A 17653-nucleotide genomic window follows, 5' to 3' on the forward strand; every position below is an offset into this window, starting at 1 on the left:
AACACACATGCTGTGGAAACCATCAGCTGCTCGTCTTGTGTGCCATGTTAATTCCGTGACTATGGTTTGGGCACATGGCCTGCTGGCTCCACCAGTGAGGGGGTTTTGATTCTCTATCATTGATGTGGTATTTAGTCCATTTACCCAGACCGTCTGAGACTTGTGGCAGGAATTAGCTACACCGTTGTGCACATACTGCCTTCTTTCACAGACCAGCCAGCCAGTCACATGTCCTTTCCCTGTATATTTTCTCAGGGTGACTTTTGTAATGGCTCAACAACAGTCTGCAGAACCTGGAGTCTGTTCCAGGGTTTATATTTAACCAGGAGAGAAAAGCAAGAAATGACTAGCTGAGCCAAGGCCCATTCTGTTATCTGACCTACTGACGAGATAGTGCCAAAGAGAAGCATAGAAAATTCTTGGCAAAACAAATAATAATGATTTAAAGAAAAAAAAAATTTTGAGATCTTTACTCAGAGCATGATGGGAATGCACGTTTGGACGTTTGTCTGGATATGCTGTAGAAAGCACCTTTGGAATGTGAGCAACAGGGCGTATTTGATTGTAATGAAGTTGATAGGGACTCCAGAGGTATTTTGTTTTGCTTTAAGAAAAACAAGTCAGACCAGAAGGATTACTTTTTTCCCCATCAAAGAAAAAAAACATTTGCTATTCCTTTCCTTTTTGTTGATTTTTTTTTTTTTTAATAGAAATGGTTGGATTTATGAATCTGATTAGACACAAAGTAGAAAGATATTCTGTATTTGCTGAGTCATTAATTTGAAAGTGTTTGTTTGAAGGTTATCTAACACCTTATGAACTGACTGAAGACCTTCTGACCTGACCTAGAGTCTAACTGAGCAGGGGATTGAGAGGGCTGAACTCAAAGAGAGAGAGAAAATGAGAAACTGAGAGGAAGAAAAAAGGCATATCATTTAGGGGAGGAGTTTACATACTTCCTTCAGCAAAAGCTCTAAACTCGTGCCACAAGGACACACACATGCACACACACACACACACCCCTTGCCCTACAGGAGCATTACGGACTATCATGGTTAGTTTTAGTCAGTTTAAAAGGAACTTTTCGCCAACTCCATAGGCACATACTGACAGATCTATGAGGAACGAACACACAGCCGGGAGTCAGCAGGACAGAGGTATGCTCTCTCTCAGAAACTAATCTGTGTGTGGGTGACTGTGTACTCAGAAATGCTGTTAATATATTTAAGTGGTAGAATACTTTAGTTATTGATACTCTTTGTTGTCTCTACTGATCTTTTATAGAATACATGTAGTATCTCTTTAAGTCTCTCTTAATATGTAGAACATTTATTTTCTCTAACAATATACCAGTTTTTTTTTCACTAACTAAGTTCTAAGAACTTGTTTTTCACATAGTTTAATAGTACCAGCATGTGTGCTTGGGCTTGGGCGACATTCTAAACTTAGAGTCTAAACCCTTTACTCAGGTTACAAATCTACCCCTTTATTTTCACTGACATCCACACACTGAACCAGTAACCCAGAGACACACTGCTAACTACACAGTCCCTGGCGTATGGGACCATTCAACTTCTTTGTTGTAGCTTGGCAGCACATTGCTACTGAATGTGACAGTTCAAGCTACAAAACAGAAAGTTGTCTTAAAATAACATATAGGCTATTGTTATTGTATTAATATACACACAGACTTTAAAATGGTTTTCAAATATTTCAGTGGCCACGAAATGTAATTTTCACAAATTTATGTAAAAAAAAAAAAAAAAAAAAATTCAAATGTAGCTGCCAGTACATTAACAAAACATAATAACTACTTCACTATTTAGTATCCTTTAAATGTACATATCACAAGGCTATTTCTATAAATGTCTTTAGAAAGTAACCCCTTAAAGCCAGTGTATAATTCACACACTAGGTGTTCCCAGTGCAAAACACTTGATTATGGAGTTAAAAATGCCTTCAATTTTCCGTTAAGGACACAGAGAGATTCTCTATGAGAGTTAAAGAGGTATGCTGAGAAATTACTTCAGGCTGTTTACAGCTGCTCAGACTCACAAGATCTCCAAAGATTCAATTATAATCTGACTGGGTTCTCTCTTTATAAAACAATAACATGAGTCAGTTTATTCTGTATAGATAAGTACCCTCTTTGTTAAGTCGCAAGACAGAGACAGTAGTGGTGACACATTCAATCCAGTTGAGACAATCACATTAAAAAGACTGAGAAAGATTTATCAATATAAGATTTGAGTATGCTAGACATTTTTTGACATCGCACTATAACTCTATAAGGATACGCCAAAGGTGCTTCTAAAGAACCTCATTCTTAATCATTCTGAAACCAAATTGCTCCTCAAAAATCTAAATTCTCTAGCTATCAGTGGTTCTTCAACTGGAAAACCAGGGCACATTTTGGGCCCTCAGTAAAACAACCCCCCAAAAACAGTATTGTTACATATTTATTTGGTTTTATTTCCTTTAAAAAGCAACAATGTCTTAAAATCTACACCCAACCTAGATCTTTGGAATGAAAGAATTGTCACAAAGTAATGATGCCAGACAAAAAGAGAGTTGAGCTTTTAAGAGCCAGAGATGTTTGAATGGTCAACCTGTACCTGTCAGCCCTAATATCAAGAAAAGTGAAATTTAGTACCAGTGAATAAAGAAATTGCTGTGAGCAATGCCTATTAATTCACTGGGCCTTTTGTCCCCGTATGTCAGCGCTTTGAGAATGCTGCCGCTCTCACTTTCCACAAGAACCCCTGGCACAGAGAGGCACTGACCAGCCCACACAAACATGCCAGCAGTGCTTCAGAGTGCTTCCCTCATCTGCAGAGTGGATGCAGAGAGGAAAGGGGAGAGAACGAAATAGATGGAAGTTAGAAATGAGCAGTAGAGAGAGTGCGGTTTATGCTCGAGAGGAAAATGGAAAGGAAGAGAGAGAGGGAGAGGAGTGACTCCATCGATAAGTGGATCTATTGTCGAGCGGGCACTATTGAACCTGTGTCTGAAGCTGGCTGTGTACATTATGGCATGCTGCTGCTGCTGTCCAATTCCGTGCCTCAGAAACTGCTTTCCATTTTCAGGTTGGTCCCACCCCGGCTTTAGATTTTTGCAATGAGAAGAAAGAGTAACTTTCACAGGGGGACATCACAGTGTTTCTGTCAGTCATGGGTAATAGATTTACCCATGAAGGTAATGCAGGATGTGTACTTCCCATAGTTGACCGTTTGTGTGCCTTCTTGTTGTGCGTAATGCTGTGATTGCCTATTGTAACTAATTACGTACTGTTGTTGCTGTGTGATTACTGGTATTTTGTTTTGCTGCTTGTGTGATTTTAGATCATTTACTAGCAGCCGTTGACTAATAACAGGCAAACACTACCCTTTTGTGACAGAAGATTGTATCAATTTGAGGATTTTTAATATTTCTCTTGCCAAGTTTTAGGCTGATTCGATATGAAAGCTGATGTTTTGCTATGTTTGTCACTGTTTGCATGAGCACATTCCCTCTCTTAGATTTTGGTATGTGTTTTGCACGTTTTCAATATTTGAAGGCTGTTATTTTGTCGTCAATCGTGTTTGATTAGGCATTTACCCTAAAAGCTTCAGCTTGCCATATAGCTAATTTAATAACACTCCCCTAAACATCACCCTCCCTTTCAATAGCGATATCACCCGCTGAGCTCGATGCCTTATGGAATGACCCTCCATACACTTTAGCAGCCGTCAGTGAGCTCTTTCCGCCCAATGACGCCATGACCGCTGGTAAGAGGATTTCTTGAGTCAAGCATGAGTATTTCAGAAATAGCAATGTTTGAATATAATTACAAAAGAGTCCATGGGACGGAGAGTTGCATGATTCTAAATTTGGTGCTTTTGTTTAATAAATGATAGTAAGCAACCATTTGGAACATTCTCTCTTTTCAATGCACAAATCTGGGAAGGTCATACCCATCCGGAGATGAGGAAGAAGCTATTATTTAAGCCATCTGGCTGATATTTATAGAGCCATTATGATATGGCTTGCACTTCCTGTTTATGTCCACAACTTTATGAGCTTGTAAACAGAAATACAGCTCCGATATTTTTATATACATGCTAATTAGCACCAAATGAGGAACTATATATGATCATGATCATTCATATTCAAACATGGGAAGTGCATGAAGGGAACCTTCTACTTCTTAATTATTCAGTAATACACAGGGCATCACTCTGCAGTCATTCAGTGTTGCTTTTCTGTAACTTTACTGATTAACCATAAACAGTCATAATCATGATGGACTATTAAAGCTCACTGAGCTACATGCCAACTGCAGCTGAATTCTGTAAAGCTGTGTTGACCCCAGTTTCCTTTGTTTTGGAATTGGAGATGAGGAAGCGGAGGCTGAGGCCGAGGTGGAGGCAGAAGTCAGAAGCAGAGAGATTTACTGGAGGAGGAAGGAAACATTCAGCGGAAGCAGCACAATATCTTCAGCAGGAGAACGCTTCTCTCCAGGTATCTGCAGCATGGATCTCATTGGCCTCCATCTCCATAATGGCCTTTAATGGCTACACTTCTTAAGCACACTTTCAGAACTAATGCCAGACTTCCTTAATGTGTACACTCAGTCTATGCCTTAATGGTATGTCTTTAGTGATGTGGTCACTCATAGTGCTGTTCCTGCAAAAAATCCTATTGGTTTGTCTATCTGTTAAACCACTGTGATGTTGGACAGCAGTAATCACACCCAACATTCTTGTTACTTCTAATGCAACTGATCGTAAGTCTTGGTTTCTTTGTGGTGGATACTTAACTCCATTCCCTTCTGCTTCTTGGAGATGTTGTTTTGTTGTTTAGCGGGAGGCGACGATCTAGTGTATCACCTGATGGTGAGCTTCAGGAGGCGTTACGTACCAGACTCCGAGTAGTAGAGAGCAACAGTCAGGATGTCGTCCAGCTCTTCAAGGTCAGACACGGAAGTATTCTTGCAAAACATGAACTGGCACCACTGATAAACATTACTACTGATTACGCAAGTTATTTCAATCTTCATTACATTAAGTGATTGTTGATACTATACACACAGGATCTGTCTGCACGACTAGTGTCTGTTCATGCTGAAAAAGACAGCTTTGTCATCACCTTTAAGACTGTCGAGGAGATCTGGAAGTTCTCCACTTACCTGGCACTCGGTTAGTATCAGTGAAACAAAAATCCTTGTACTTTTACACCAGAGGTTCTAGAATTTACACAATTTCAATCCCTGCCCCCGAGAACACGCAACAAATGGGTGAGGCCATGTTATTGCAATACAGTAGGTATGCAATAGCATGTCATAAATGCAAGATGACAACATGACAAGTTATAACTGAAATTAAACTAAACTATACCTGTTCTATCTTCATGCAGCATATATTCTCTGGCTCTGTAGGCAACTTACAACAGTTCCCACATGAGCAATTTATAGATTACCATGACAGAATATGCTAATCAATGACTTAAAGATAGTTAACTCCACATCAGCTACATAAATTCATCAACTGACCGTTCAGAAACATCCTGTTGCATTCTACATTTTGTCACTTATATTTGAGTCTCTCCATCATTGTCCGACTCCGGTTTGAACATAAAAGGCTGAACAGTTTCTGAAATTTTCAGTTAGTCTGCATGAGGTAATCGGAGCTGCTAACCCGAGCTCTTGAAACCCCGCCCTCTTCTTGAGAGCAGCAGCTCATTTGCATTTAAAGGTGCCCTAGAATGCTTTTTCATAAGATGTAATATAAGTTTAAGGTGTCCACTGAATGTGTCTGTGAAGTTTCAGCTCAAAATACCCCGTAGATTTTTTTAAATTAATTTTTGTAACTGCCTATTTTGGGGCATCATTAAATATGCGCCGATTAAGGCTGCTTCCCCTTTAAATCCTCGCGCTCCCTGCCTCCGAGCTCGCGACTCTAATACATTGCATAAACAAAGTTTACACAGCTAATATAACCCTCAAAATGGATCTTCACAAAATGTTCGTCATGCATGCTGCATGCATGCATCAGATGATTTAAGTACATTATTTATACATTTATACATTTTTACATTTGATTCTGAATGAGTTTGAGGCTATGATCCGTGGCTAACGGGCTAAAGCTAACATTACACACTGTTGGAAAGATTTATAAAGAATGAAGTTGTGTTTATGAATTATACAGACTGCAAGTGTTTAAAAATGAAAATAGCGACGGCTCTTGTCTCCGTGAATACAGTAATAAAAAACGATGGTAACTTTAACCACATTTAACAGTACATTAGCAACATGCTAACGAAACATTTAGAAAGACAATTTACAAATATCACTAAAAATATCATGATATCATGGATCATGTCAGTTATTATTACTCCATCTGCCATTTTTCGCTGTTGTCCTTGCGTGCTTACCTAGTCTGATTCAGTTGTGCACAGATCCAGACGTTAATACTGCCTGCCCTTGTGTAATGCCTTGAATGGCTGGCATATGCAAATATTGGGGGTGTACATATTAATGATCCCGACTGTTACGTAACAGTCTGTGTTATGTTGAGATTCGCCTGTTCTTCGGAGGTCTTTTAAACAAATCAAATTTACGTAAGAAGGAGGAAACAATGGTGTTTGAGACTCACTGTATGTCATTTCCATGTACTGAACTCTTGTTATTCAACTATGCCAAGGTAAATTCAATTTTCCATTCTATGGCACCTTTAAGAGGGACACACAAAAACTGTGCGTTTTTGCTCACCACTCAAAAAGTGACAAATTACATTACCCCTTTTGTAATTCCTGATAATGTTCTAGCTTAACAAGTATATTTTCTATTATTTTCTAGGATATGTAGCAAGATGTCTTGAAAACTTTCTCTGTGACCAGTCACTCTGGCTGGACCCTGCATTACTGAGTGATGTTGAGATCTGTGTAACAGTGGATGAAGACCACTTAGCTACTCTTTACTTAGGACTTCTACTACAGGAAGGTAAGGAGCCTCCACTTGCTGATTTCTTAACAGTCAACAACATCACCAATCTGCACCATAACCAAACAGTAAATGGAGAAACTGATAAAACGATATGCATTTACACATCTCTAGTCTATGTTCTAAAGTCCAATATTGACACATTGCTGCTTAACCGATTCGTAGGTCACATAAGTTGAAAAAAAGATTTGGTTAAAATGTGAAATGATTACAGGGTCCTCTTGTTTTCAAAGAGGGGAGGGTATATTTTTCATTTTGTATATACTCAACATTTTCTTTAGTTTTGTTTACATATAAAATATCTTGCTTCTAAGAATCATTACTTTTGTTACAGTGCAAACCACCTCATTCATACCAAAGTCTCCTCTTGCTGTTCATAATATTAGTATTTGATAATGTCCTCTACTTAAGACCACAGCCTTAAGGCAGACATAACCATATAAAAAAAACATCAATTTATGGGACAAACTGTTCTTTTTCTTCCTTGGTGTATGAATATGTTGACTTGTTTATGCACTTAAAAGAAAAAGAGGTAGGGAAAGGGAAGGAGTTTTTTCAGTATATGGAACCTACTGAAGAATATGGAACAGGAATAGTTAGTGACTAAGGACAGTCTCATTATCATTTTAGGTACATTCTTTGCCAAGACTTTATACAACAGTGACTGCAGAGAGGAGGAAGAGGAGCTGACCTACAGGAGGAATGACCTGGTCATGGTGAAAGACATAGGACAAGAGGCCATGTGGGAGGGTACGCTGCTGTCCACGGGCCAACATGGTCTAGTCCCTGTGCATGATATGCAGCCTCTGCCTTATCCGTTTTATCAGTGAGTGACACTGATTTTTTAAGCACATTTAGCCAAATAGGAGGTTTTGTGGGAAGAAGGAATTGTAACAACAGATTTGTCTGTTTAAATTACTTTTGTTCTACACTTGTTCTCATGCAAGAAACAAACTATTTTAGATTATCCCTTACAAACACAGACTGTTTTTCCTAGGTGGTTCCTTAAGAAATATCCTGGAAATGCAGGAGGGATTCCAGTTACAGAAGGCCTCTTTGATCATCCTGTTGGTGAGATTCTTCTTAAGCATCTGGAAACTATTCCTCAAGATAACATTTAAAATGAATATTCAGGGTTCAGTACAAATAAAGCTCAACAAATGTGACAATGTAGATTATCACAAAATTATATTATAAAAAAATATTATCACAAAATATAATTTCAACTTGTCCCTCCTTTTTTTGGGTTAAAGTGAGGCACTTAGAATAGAAGTGAAAATGGCTAATCCGCAAATGTTAACACTGTTTCAAAAGTATACCCACAACACAAACAATATGCATGATGATTTTACTGTGAAATAAAAATTAAATGTGTAAAGTAATAATCCAGTGTGCAAATTTGTTGCCATGGTATTGCATCACCAAAATGACTGTAAAAATTATTTAAACAGTTTTACAGCTCAAATAATAGAGTTTTAACAGAATAATTACTTGTAGAAACTATTTTTTTGTGGTAATTATGCCATAAATGTTGTTATCTGAGTTTGTACTGAACCCAGAATATTTGTTTAATTATTATTACAAATCTGTCCTTTAATTTTGCTTCCCTTTCAGTGGTGGGGACCTGTGTGGCAATAGTGGACCATTACCCAATGGGTAAAGATGAGCTGCACTTACGCCAGGGAGACCTAATCAAGATTGAAGGATTTCTTCTCAATACTCTGAACATGTTCATAGGAAGACACCTCACCAGTGGAGAGATAGGATTTGTTCACAAGGCCCATGTAAAACCTGAGAATATCGAGCCTCTGTAAGTAAACAGTTCAACTGTATTTATTTTTATTCATAGATTCAGCTTGTGCTCGAACGAATGACCTTCTCTTTATTTTGTAAAGCCATTCATCTAATGTGCTTCTCAACAATATTCTGACATACCAATTGAAAGCAACCAGCTGGCAAATGCTATTTTATTCTGCTGACCTTTGCTGAATGTGCCTCTGTCTAGCTGGGGGTGATGAGAGTGTTGGAAGGGGGGCTAGTGGAGTTATGTGATGATGTGATGAAGCAATCCGAATGAGAGTCATGTGGCTGATAATGTTGTCTTTGTTGGCTTTGCACAGCGATGGACAATTGGTCTTTCTGAGTAAGGAGGAAAGGGCAGCCCTATCTAAACTTAACCCTTGCCTTGAGCCCTCTCAGTCTGATGTACTGGCAAATCTATTCTCAACTGACATAAGCACTGTGTACAGATTGGGTAAGAGATGATGCATTGTCTCTCTGTGAGACCTCTAATAGTGTTTAAATGGATAGAGTACTTCAGTTTACTCACCCTCATGTCGTATCACAGAAGAAAGATGTTCATTCAGATTTGCAATGACATGAGGGTGAGTGAATGGCAGTCCCGTCATGTTTGGGTGAACTGCCCCTTTAAGTTTGGACAAATCTGTGCTTTGTTTCATCCTGTGTTGATAAAATTACTCTTTCACACTGCAGATAGACTTGATGACTCTGATTTCACTTACATAAGAAACCATCCAAAGTCAGGTAATCCATTACTTCAACTGTATAGAATTAACAATTACCAACTTGTTCTTCATTTTGTTGCACAGTCATACCTTCCACCTTTTCTATTCCTTCCCACTCTCCTTTACTTTCATTAAATAATTTAATGTGTAGTATCAAAAATTCTGACATTTACACTTTGTGTAATCAGCAGAGCAGAAAACTACAGTGGATCAAAGAAAGAGCACCATATCTGAAAAGAGTGATGTAACTCCCTACCACTCATCCCCACGGCATTCATTCTATGCCTCTCGGAATCATCTGGACCGGGACTCTGAGATCCTCTCTTTCAGCCTGGAGGACACCTTTAGAGAGATGGATGAATATGAGGAAGACCCTCCAAACTTCATGGATGAAGGTATCTGGGAGGCTGATGAAGCAGAGAGGTGTGACCCAATCTTGACCCTCCTCAACCTGGAATATTTCCAGGACAGTTTTCAAACTCTTTACGACCTTTCTTACTCTTTTCTGGACACTTTCTTCAATGGCCTTCCAGAAGACGAGGTGCTTCAACATCTGGAAAACTTTCGGGAAGGAGCCAAGAAAGGCAGGATGCTCTGGGCCCACCGGCGAGCCTGCTTCCTCCTTGGCCGGCTATGTGCCAAGAAACTAAAGTTCTCACAAGCACGAGTGTACTTTGAGGAGGCTCTAAAAGTCCCTGTAAATGGTTTTGATGACAAGCCACTTCTAATTGCCCTGTACACCAATCTTACTGCTGTTTACCTCAAACAGAAGATGATGGACAAGCTGCCATTCACACTGGAGAAGGCAAGTGCTCTGATTCTGTGTCTTCCCTGCCACAACTTCTGCTCTGTGGATGAGTTTGAACTGCTGAAACCAATCATGCGCAAAGCCATAATTGAAAAAGACAAGTACCTAGAGGCTCGGGTATGCTACCTCTCCCTCTGTCTCTTCATCCGTCTAAGGAAAATAGAGGATGCTTTACCTTTTGTAGAGAGGCTTCAGTTCCTTACCATGACACTGTCTGTGGAAGAAGGGAGGCCAACTGCTCCAATTGATCTCAACTGGATGCTGTGCAGGCTTTATCATAAAAAGTATTTGCCCTACCTCACATTAGCTTCTTTAAGTCTAGACTCAGGGCAAGAGCATTCCTTAGATGATGCATTCCAGAAAATTGAACTCTTTATCAAAAACTCAGCAAGGCTTAATCCTCACTGGAAGGAAAGTAATTCTGTGCTTCCTGCACAGGTGGTGGTTTACCTTCAGCAGGCCTTGTCCATAGCTAGTCAAGGGGAAGACCTGAGGACTCAAAGGGACCTGTGCCTGAGCCTAGCAAGTGTTTACCAGCAGCATGGAGCTCTAATGAAGGCCGTGCCCTTTGCCCAACAGGCAGCACAAACTGGATGTCAAATTAATGAGGAGGAGGGCTTTGAGGCATCCATACTGCTGGCCTGGCTCTTGGTCCTAACGGAGGAACCCATACAAGCTCAGAACTCTCTGCACCCTCTGCTTAAGTCTTTGAATGAAACAGACAGTCCAACACAGCGTGGTGTAGTCTACAATCTTCTAGCCCTATGTCTCCGCAAACAGGGCAGAGTTCAGGAGGCAGCAAGAAACTTTCATTGCGCTCTGCAAATCTCCAGAGAGAATGGAAACAAGCGTAATGAAGCACTAGCTCTGGCTAACTTGGGTTGCTTGTCCCTGTCTGTAGGAGCTTCGGGCCTAGCAGAGTGTTTCCTGCTTAATTCCCTGCACCTATTCCAGTTTCTCTCAGAGAGCCCCACAGATCAGGAGCATGTCCAGGCTCTGCTCTGGCTGGGCAGGAGCTACAAGGATAGAGGAGGGAGTCAGGAAGTCAGAATATGCTTTGAGATGGGCCTCCTCATTGCTATTAGTGCCAACAATCTTCACAGTAAGTGTTCAAGATTTGATGTTTTAGGTTGCAAAAAAAGTCAAATTGGTCAAAAAAAAAAAAAAAAAAAAAAGTGAAATTAGTTCTGAGAATAAATTATAAGTAATGAAATGAAATTCATACATCTGTAAGTGTGACTTAAATGTCCAAAAGTGTCTAAATACTTTTTGGGGTCTTCAAATATTTTAAACCCAACGCCATCTCACGACCAATTCATGCATATTTTACGAGGTGGCTAATTCGTATGAATTCGTACGACTTCACTCATACGAATTCGTACAATTTGTCTAAACCCCAGTGATGCGTAGGTTTAGGGGCAGGGTTTGGGGTAAGTCATTCGTATAAATTCATACAAATTTGTCAACTCGTAAAATATGTATGATACAGCAAAAAACGGATGAATTCATACGAGTGAGGTAATATGATTTCGTACTAACTAGCCGCCTCGTAAAATCCGTATGAATTGCCGTTAGGTCGGGTTGTTTAAACCTTCTGTATGTCACAAACCTAATTTCTAAATGAACAGAGAATTAACATTAAGCCAGTATTAATTTATAGTGTAAAAATAACACAATTCCTTCCAAATACAGGTCAAATGGTTGTGGCAAAAGTTCTAAGTCGGCATTACGCTGACTTGCTGCTGTATGGACAGTGCATTGTTTACTATGAGCACTGTGTGGGCCTGTGCAGAACACTGAAGAATAAACAGCTAGAAGGAGAATACCTGGAACTCCTCAGCAACCTGTATCTCTCACTCAACACTGAGAAGTAAGAGCTACTGTAATCACAATATAATACCATTGTCAATACTTTGAAATTTGACCATATTAAAACAAATGAATGAGTGAATTCAAAAGAAATTATTTTACAAAAAATCATTGCAGGTCATCAAGGAAGTCTCTTGATTACTCAAAGCAAAGCTTAAGGATCTCCATAGACTTGGGAAAAAGACAGGAAGAGTCAGAGACATGGCTGCAAGTGGGCCGTATCTACTATCTGATCCATGAAGATGAACTGGCTGACATGTACCTACAGGTAAGACAAAGGATCGAAGCAGGGTATTGCAAAACATGTTAAAGTTATTTATTGATTAGTGTTATAATTTTTGCATATCCATTTGAAACAATATCCCACCAATTCTATGACAAGACAGTTCATTAATTCAATTCATTGTGGCAACTTATTGTCATAACACATACATGTATGTTTTTATCAGCTGTAACTAGTTTCTCCATAAACAAATGTTTACAGGCAGCAGTAAAGACAGCCCTGAGGATGAACGACCCATGTTTTGCTTTGAGCATTTATGAGGAAGCAGGAGATGTGTTTTTTAAAGGACACAGAAACCAACTGGCTGCCGTACCTTTTTATAGGGTAGGTCTCACCTCGAGTTCACAATAGATATTACCAAAACAATCCAATAATGGTTAGGAAAGTATACCATGTGACTTGCCATGGATTCCCAAAATCTAAATCTATCTGCCTTTTTTTTTTTTTGAAAGGATGGGAGTTTGCCATTTGCACGCAGCATTAAGGATGTGCACTCAGAGTTCAGGCTTTTGAGCAAACTCACAGAGCTCCTGATGAAGCAGAAGCAGTACGAGGAAGCACTGCAGTATGCCACACTCGCAGTGCAGGTCAGCGCCACAACTGGTAAGACCTTTACATGCATCTACTCCTCAGTTTAAAAAGCTATAACCATGAAAATGAAAAATAAAGCCAGTGATGTACTATTTAGAATATTCTGACTATTGATCACATAAAATGAGTAGAAAAAAAATGATAGCCAGTTTAACTATTTCTTTTGCTTCTAAGTCTTAGCCTATGTTGCCCCCTGCTGGAGACACATATCCTTTACAGCAGTGTTTCCCAACCCTGTTCCTGGAGGCATACCAACAACACTACACATTTTCAAACTCTTCCTAATAAAATGCACTGATTCAACTCATCAGCTCGCTAGTAGAGATTCCAAAACCAGAAATATATGGGTCAGATAAGGGAGATATCCAAAATGAGCAGTGTTGGTGTGCTTCCAAGAACAGGTTTGGAACACTGCTTTACAGCATACAACTTTTGCAGAATACAACATAATACATTTAAAGTGCGCATAGTATGCTTTTTCAAATATTACATTTCATGCAATGTGTCTGTCAACGTTGTAGTTCTACTAATCAGCTGTGGGCTGTTGTCTAAAAATATGTCGATTAATGTCTTATAACATACCACAAACTAAGTTGACACTTACCACTGAGAAACGTCCTGCTCCAGTCGTGCTTGCGATTGAGTTTCTGGTTGATCGACTACTTCAGACGTTTCAAACTCGGGCTCGAATTGATAAATTAAAATCGATGCCATCTTTTCTGTCCATATATTGTATACAATCTCTTAAGAATCGATAAGCCTCCGGTGCTGTAATTCAGTTAAGGCAATGGGTGTTTCGTTTCCTACATGCACTTTGCGCGGTAGACCAATCACAACAGACTGGGCCATCTGACCAATCAGAGCAGAGAAGGCTCACTGAAAGGAGGGTTTTAGAGAGACTGAATCTTCAACCTGCTTCGAACAAAATGTTCACGAATCTTTGAGAAATTAGAAATTAAATGTACATTATGAGAAATGAAACTTTTTTTTGACCTTGCAAACATATAAACCTGTTGTAAGAGACTCCCAAAACAATATTACGAACCCTAAAAGTGGCATAATAGGGCACTTTAAGCCAACATGAAATCTAAACAGACCCAGTTTAAATTTAAGCACATGTTCCTGGTTAAACTGTACCTGATTCAGTGCATGTTTTTTTTTTTCTCTCTTAAAGAAAGAAAAAAAAGTTATTTTCAAATCAATTATGTAAACTGCTTTCACATAACTTTGCTTTTTGGGTGATATTACCCAGTCAGCACTGTCTATTTAGGTACTGTTTAGGCTATTGTAATGAAATGCTGGTTAACATTAATTTTACAGTAAGAATAACAAATAATGACAGATTTCAGCCTTAACATCCAATTAATGTCATTATTTTCAAAGAAAGGATGCACCCTGCATTGAATATCCTGTTTCACTCTGTAATGCATCACATTTCAGAAGTAAAATGGGTTGTAAATGGCATAAAGTACATAATGCATTTTTTTTTCTTTTATGCTATACTGTCAGTTGAGCTGCCAATTCAATTATTTCCACTGATCAAGTAAATAAATATCAATAATATAAATATCATGTAAATTTGATGTCCAACAACAAATATTTTATCAAAACGCAGAAATTGCATAAACACAAATTTAATCTGGTTGAAGCGCATGGGCGCTTGCTCAGTGACGTCTTAACAGTGACCGCTAAGACGATCTGCTTTACAAAATGGAAATAAGCGTCTGACTTTTAATTGATAACATTTACAGAATAAATAATTTCTCAAGCACATCAAACAACAGTATAAGCTCACTGTCAGCATCTGATGCAGCATCTGAACCTCTTTAAAGTGTCAATGTAAAGTGTCATGTAAATGATAACTTGTACTTTTCCCACTGCAGTTTGCTCATGTGGTCTCTGCCATTTTTTTTAATCTTATCTTACATAATTATGTCTGATAGTTAACTAAAACTGGGGTTGCATTATATTCTGATAGAAAGGAAAAAGCAGTAACCTGTGTGTTTTGATGTGTATTTCTTACAGCTGTTCCTTTGAATGAGAGAGTGTCCTTCCATCGTCTTGCATCAGTGTACTTCGCTCTAGAGAAGTATGAGATGGCTGAGAACTACTACCTGAAGTCTCTTTCACTCTGCCCCACTGCACTTGAACATGCTATTGAAGTTCGGTACTATGCTAAAGTGTACTGCAGACTGGCTGATCTGACCCTATACAGATTAAAGGTGAGACTCTCATCATGTTTAACATTTTACATTTACAATTCAAAAATAGCCTATATTTTATTAGAATAAATAAGTGACTCCACAGTACTCCAAAATAAGTGACTTTAAAGTATTACTTGCATATGAAATAAAAATTACATGACATGAGCCACCAGGATAAGGAGAGGTTGTATGGTTTGGGTGTGTTTTATGCAAATTACTAACTGCACGTGCATGAGAATAATCTGTGTGCATCAACATTAAAACAATTTAATGATTTTGTGTGTGTGTCTGTGTGAGAGAAAGAAAGAGAGAGACCTTTTCTGCACATATAAACTGTTAGTGAATAAGACCCAAAGTATCTATAAAATAACTTTAATTAGCATTCAGAGTAAATGTATTTTATGAAGAATGTAAACATTTATTGCTATTTATGCTTTAGGATGCGTTTGATGCCATGGGCTACTACCATTTAGCTCTGGCAGCCGCCCTGGAGGACAAAGAAAGCCTAAGCACACTGTACATAATCTACATGAAACTCGCAGAGATCCATGCCAACCACATGCCTGATGCCGAACTGTGTAAGAACTACATGGACAGAGCGCAAAGTCTAAGGAGGGAACTGGCAGGATACACCGACTCTAGTGACACAGAAGAAACACATCAAGACCTGGCCGAGGCAGCATCTGACATTCAGACCAAAGCTGGTCAGTCAGACTCCAGCAGTGGCACAAGTACTCTCACAGAGTCCAGCCTGACTGACACCAGCCTCACAATCGATGCCCAGAAAGAGTCTGAGCTCATACTCTCTAACTTGAGTCACAAAGAAGACACGGACACTAACATATCAGAGGAAACAGACACAGGGCCTGCTGATAATATCAGTCCGGAGACTAGCTGTCCCGACAATACAAACCACATTCATGAAAGCAGAATGAAGGAGGGCTTGACTATTCTATTGTAATTGATTTGTGCATAATGCTATAACTCTGAAAAATGCACTTCTTTTAATTAAGCGATAAGACACTTCTCTCCTTTTTTTTTTAAATCAAATGTTGTATGTTGAAAGTCCTATAATATATTTTCTATTAGTGTTTTAAGAAAAATTGTAACCATTTTTGCATCATTGTAAATATGTATTTGTATATCTGTAAATATTTTTTTTTTTTTTTTATCAGTCTACCCTCACTGAGGACTCTTAAAACTATTACTTAATTAAAACTTAAGAAATTCTTTCAACGTCCATGGACACTGTACTGGTTCCATAGCATGTGCATATATCACTACACAAAGCTCTCATTGAATAAATCTTAACCAGAACTGGCTTTACGAGTTAGGCCTACAATAAAAACTTCGGTAAAGTTGGTTTTATATTCGCACATTCGGACTTCTGATAAATTCAGACTTTCCAATAAATGTGCAATAAATTAATGTTTGCGAATTTTAAGCAGCGACTGCTTAACAGCGATATTGACAACCAACGATTGTCAACTTACAACATTTTTCACAGTCGATCAAAATAAGCAAGTATTGTTTTAATGGCATATTTACTTGTGAATGTCCACTGAATGTCCAATGTAGTGTGATTAACAAGGCTATTGAATACGGATGTCCGAATGTGCGAATATAAAACCAACTTTACCCAAGTCAATAAAATGGGAAGTCATGGGTAACTTGGCAATTAATTCAAATCATATTTTAAATGTCAAACCTAACCATTCAACATAATCTTGATTTGATTTTAACCACAAACGACCATTCCGAATACACTCATTAATTTGCCACAGCAACTAACCACTTATAAACGTGCTTAAAAAGGCCAGTAAAAAGAGTTTTCATAGACATGTTACAACTTATCAACCATAAAACTGTTTACCGTATGTGGTTACTTACCTTTAGGATGCGTTGTCTTCAAACTTCAGAAACATCTCAAACATACATTCTCCACTAGAGGGAGATGTTGGCTGTGGTAATCGTCCGAATGATTAAGACGAGAGAAAGCTGCATTTACCTGAGCCGTTGGTTTAAGTACACTCTAATAAAAACTGGTTCTTCAGCGGTTCTTTGGGGTGGTTAAGGTGCTATATAGCACTTAAAAAGGTTCCCCTATATGATTACGGGCCAAAGAACCATTTTTGGTGCTATATAGCACCATTTTTGTTTAGAGTGTAGCATCCTTCATATAAATATATTTTAATGTGACGCTCTTTTATACTTTCTCAGATATATCTATTGTGTCGATCATCTTCATTCCCTTCATTCTCTTTTAGAAATTATTATAGCAACCACAATTTCTGAGAAAATAACATAGTTACTACGGTTATTTTATTACTATAAAATCATTATAAATGAACGTGGTAGGCCTATACTATCTTTCCAAAAAGTGATTTATGTCAT

At 38.6% G+C, this 17653-nt stretch overlaps 1 protein-coding gene across 7 annotated transcripts; it reads left to right on the top strand.

Annotated features, from left to right (window-relative positions):
* Positions 1 to 951: 951 nt before the first annotated feature.
* sh3tc2 (SH3 domain and tetratricopeptide repeats 2) lies at positions 952 to 16581 on the top strand. 7 transcript variants are annotated; one of them, XM_048176391.1, is made up of 19 exons: positions 957 to 1157; positions 2722 to 3086; positions 3669 to 3767; positions 4375 to 4500; positions 4824 to 4951; positions 5072 to 5177; positions 6836 to 6979; positions 7610 to 7805; positions 7977 to 8050; positions 8594 to 8789; positions 9100 to 9233; positions 9473 to 9523; positions 9693 to 11414; positions 12005 to 12182; positions 12299 to 12449; positions 12666 to 12788; positions 12917 to 13067; positions 15081 to 15277; positions 15699 to 16581. In XM_048176391.1, the coding sequence occupies exons 2-19, from the start codon at positions 3029 to 3031 to the stop codon at positions 16218 to 16220; spliced, it is 4356 nt and encodes a 1451-aa protein (XP_048032348.1). In that variant the 5' UTR covers positions 957 to 1157; positions 2722 to 3028; the 3' UTR covers positions 16221 to 16581. The 7 variants fall into 7 exon arrangements, with proteins under 7 accessions (XP_048032350.1, XP_048032355.1, XP_048032348.1 ...); XM_048176395.1 differs by having other exon boundaries at positions 959 to 1157; positions 2722 to 3195; XM_048176392.1 differs by having other exon boundaries at positions 959 to 1157; positions 9696 to 11414.
* The last annotated feature ends 1072 nt before the right edge of the window (positions 16582 to 17653 follow it).

The sequence above is a fragment of the Megalobrama amblycephala genome, linkage group LG23 (genome assembly GCF_018812025.1).
Source record: "Megalobrama amblycephala isolate DHTTF-2021 linkage group LG23, ASM1881202v1, whole genome shotgun sequence".
In the NCBI taxonomy this organism is placed as follows: Eukaryota; Metazoa; Chordata; class Actinopteri; order Cypriniformes; family Xenocyprididae; genus Megalobrama; species Megalobrama amblycephala.

Coding starts and splice junctions, on each gene's coding strand:
- sh3tc2 (XM_048176391.1), top strand. CDS start 3,029: ATGGCATGCTGCTGCTGCTGTCCAATTCCGTGCCTCAGAAACTGCTTT. Junction 8,790..9,099: donor CCTGAGAATATCGAGCCTCT/GTAAGTAAACAG, acceptor GGCTTTGCACAG/CGATGGACAATTGGTCTTTC. Junction 9,234..9,472: donor AAGCACTGTGTACAGATTGG/GTAAGAGATGAT, acceptor TTCACACTGCAG/ATAGACTTGATGACTCTGAT.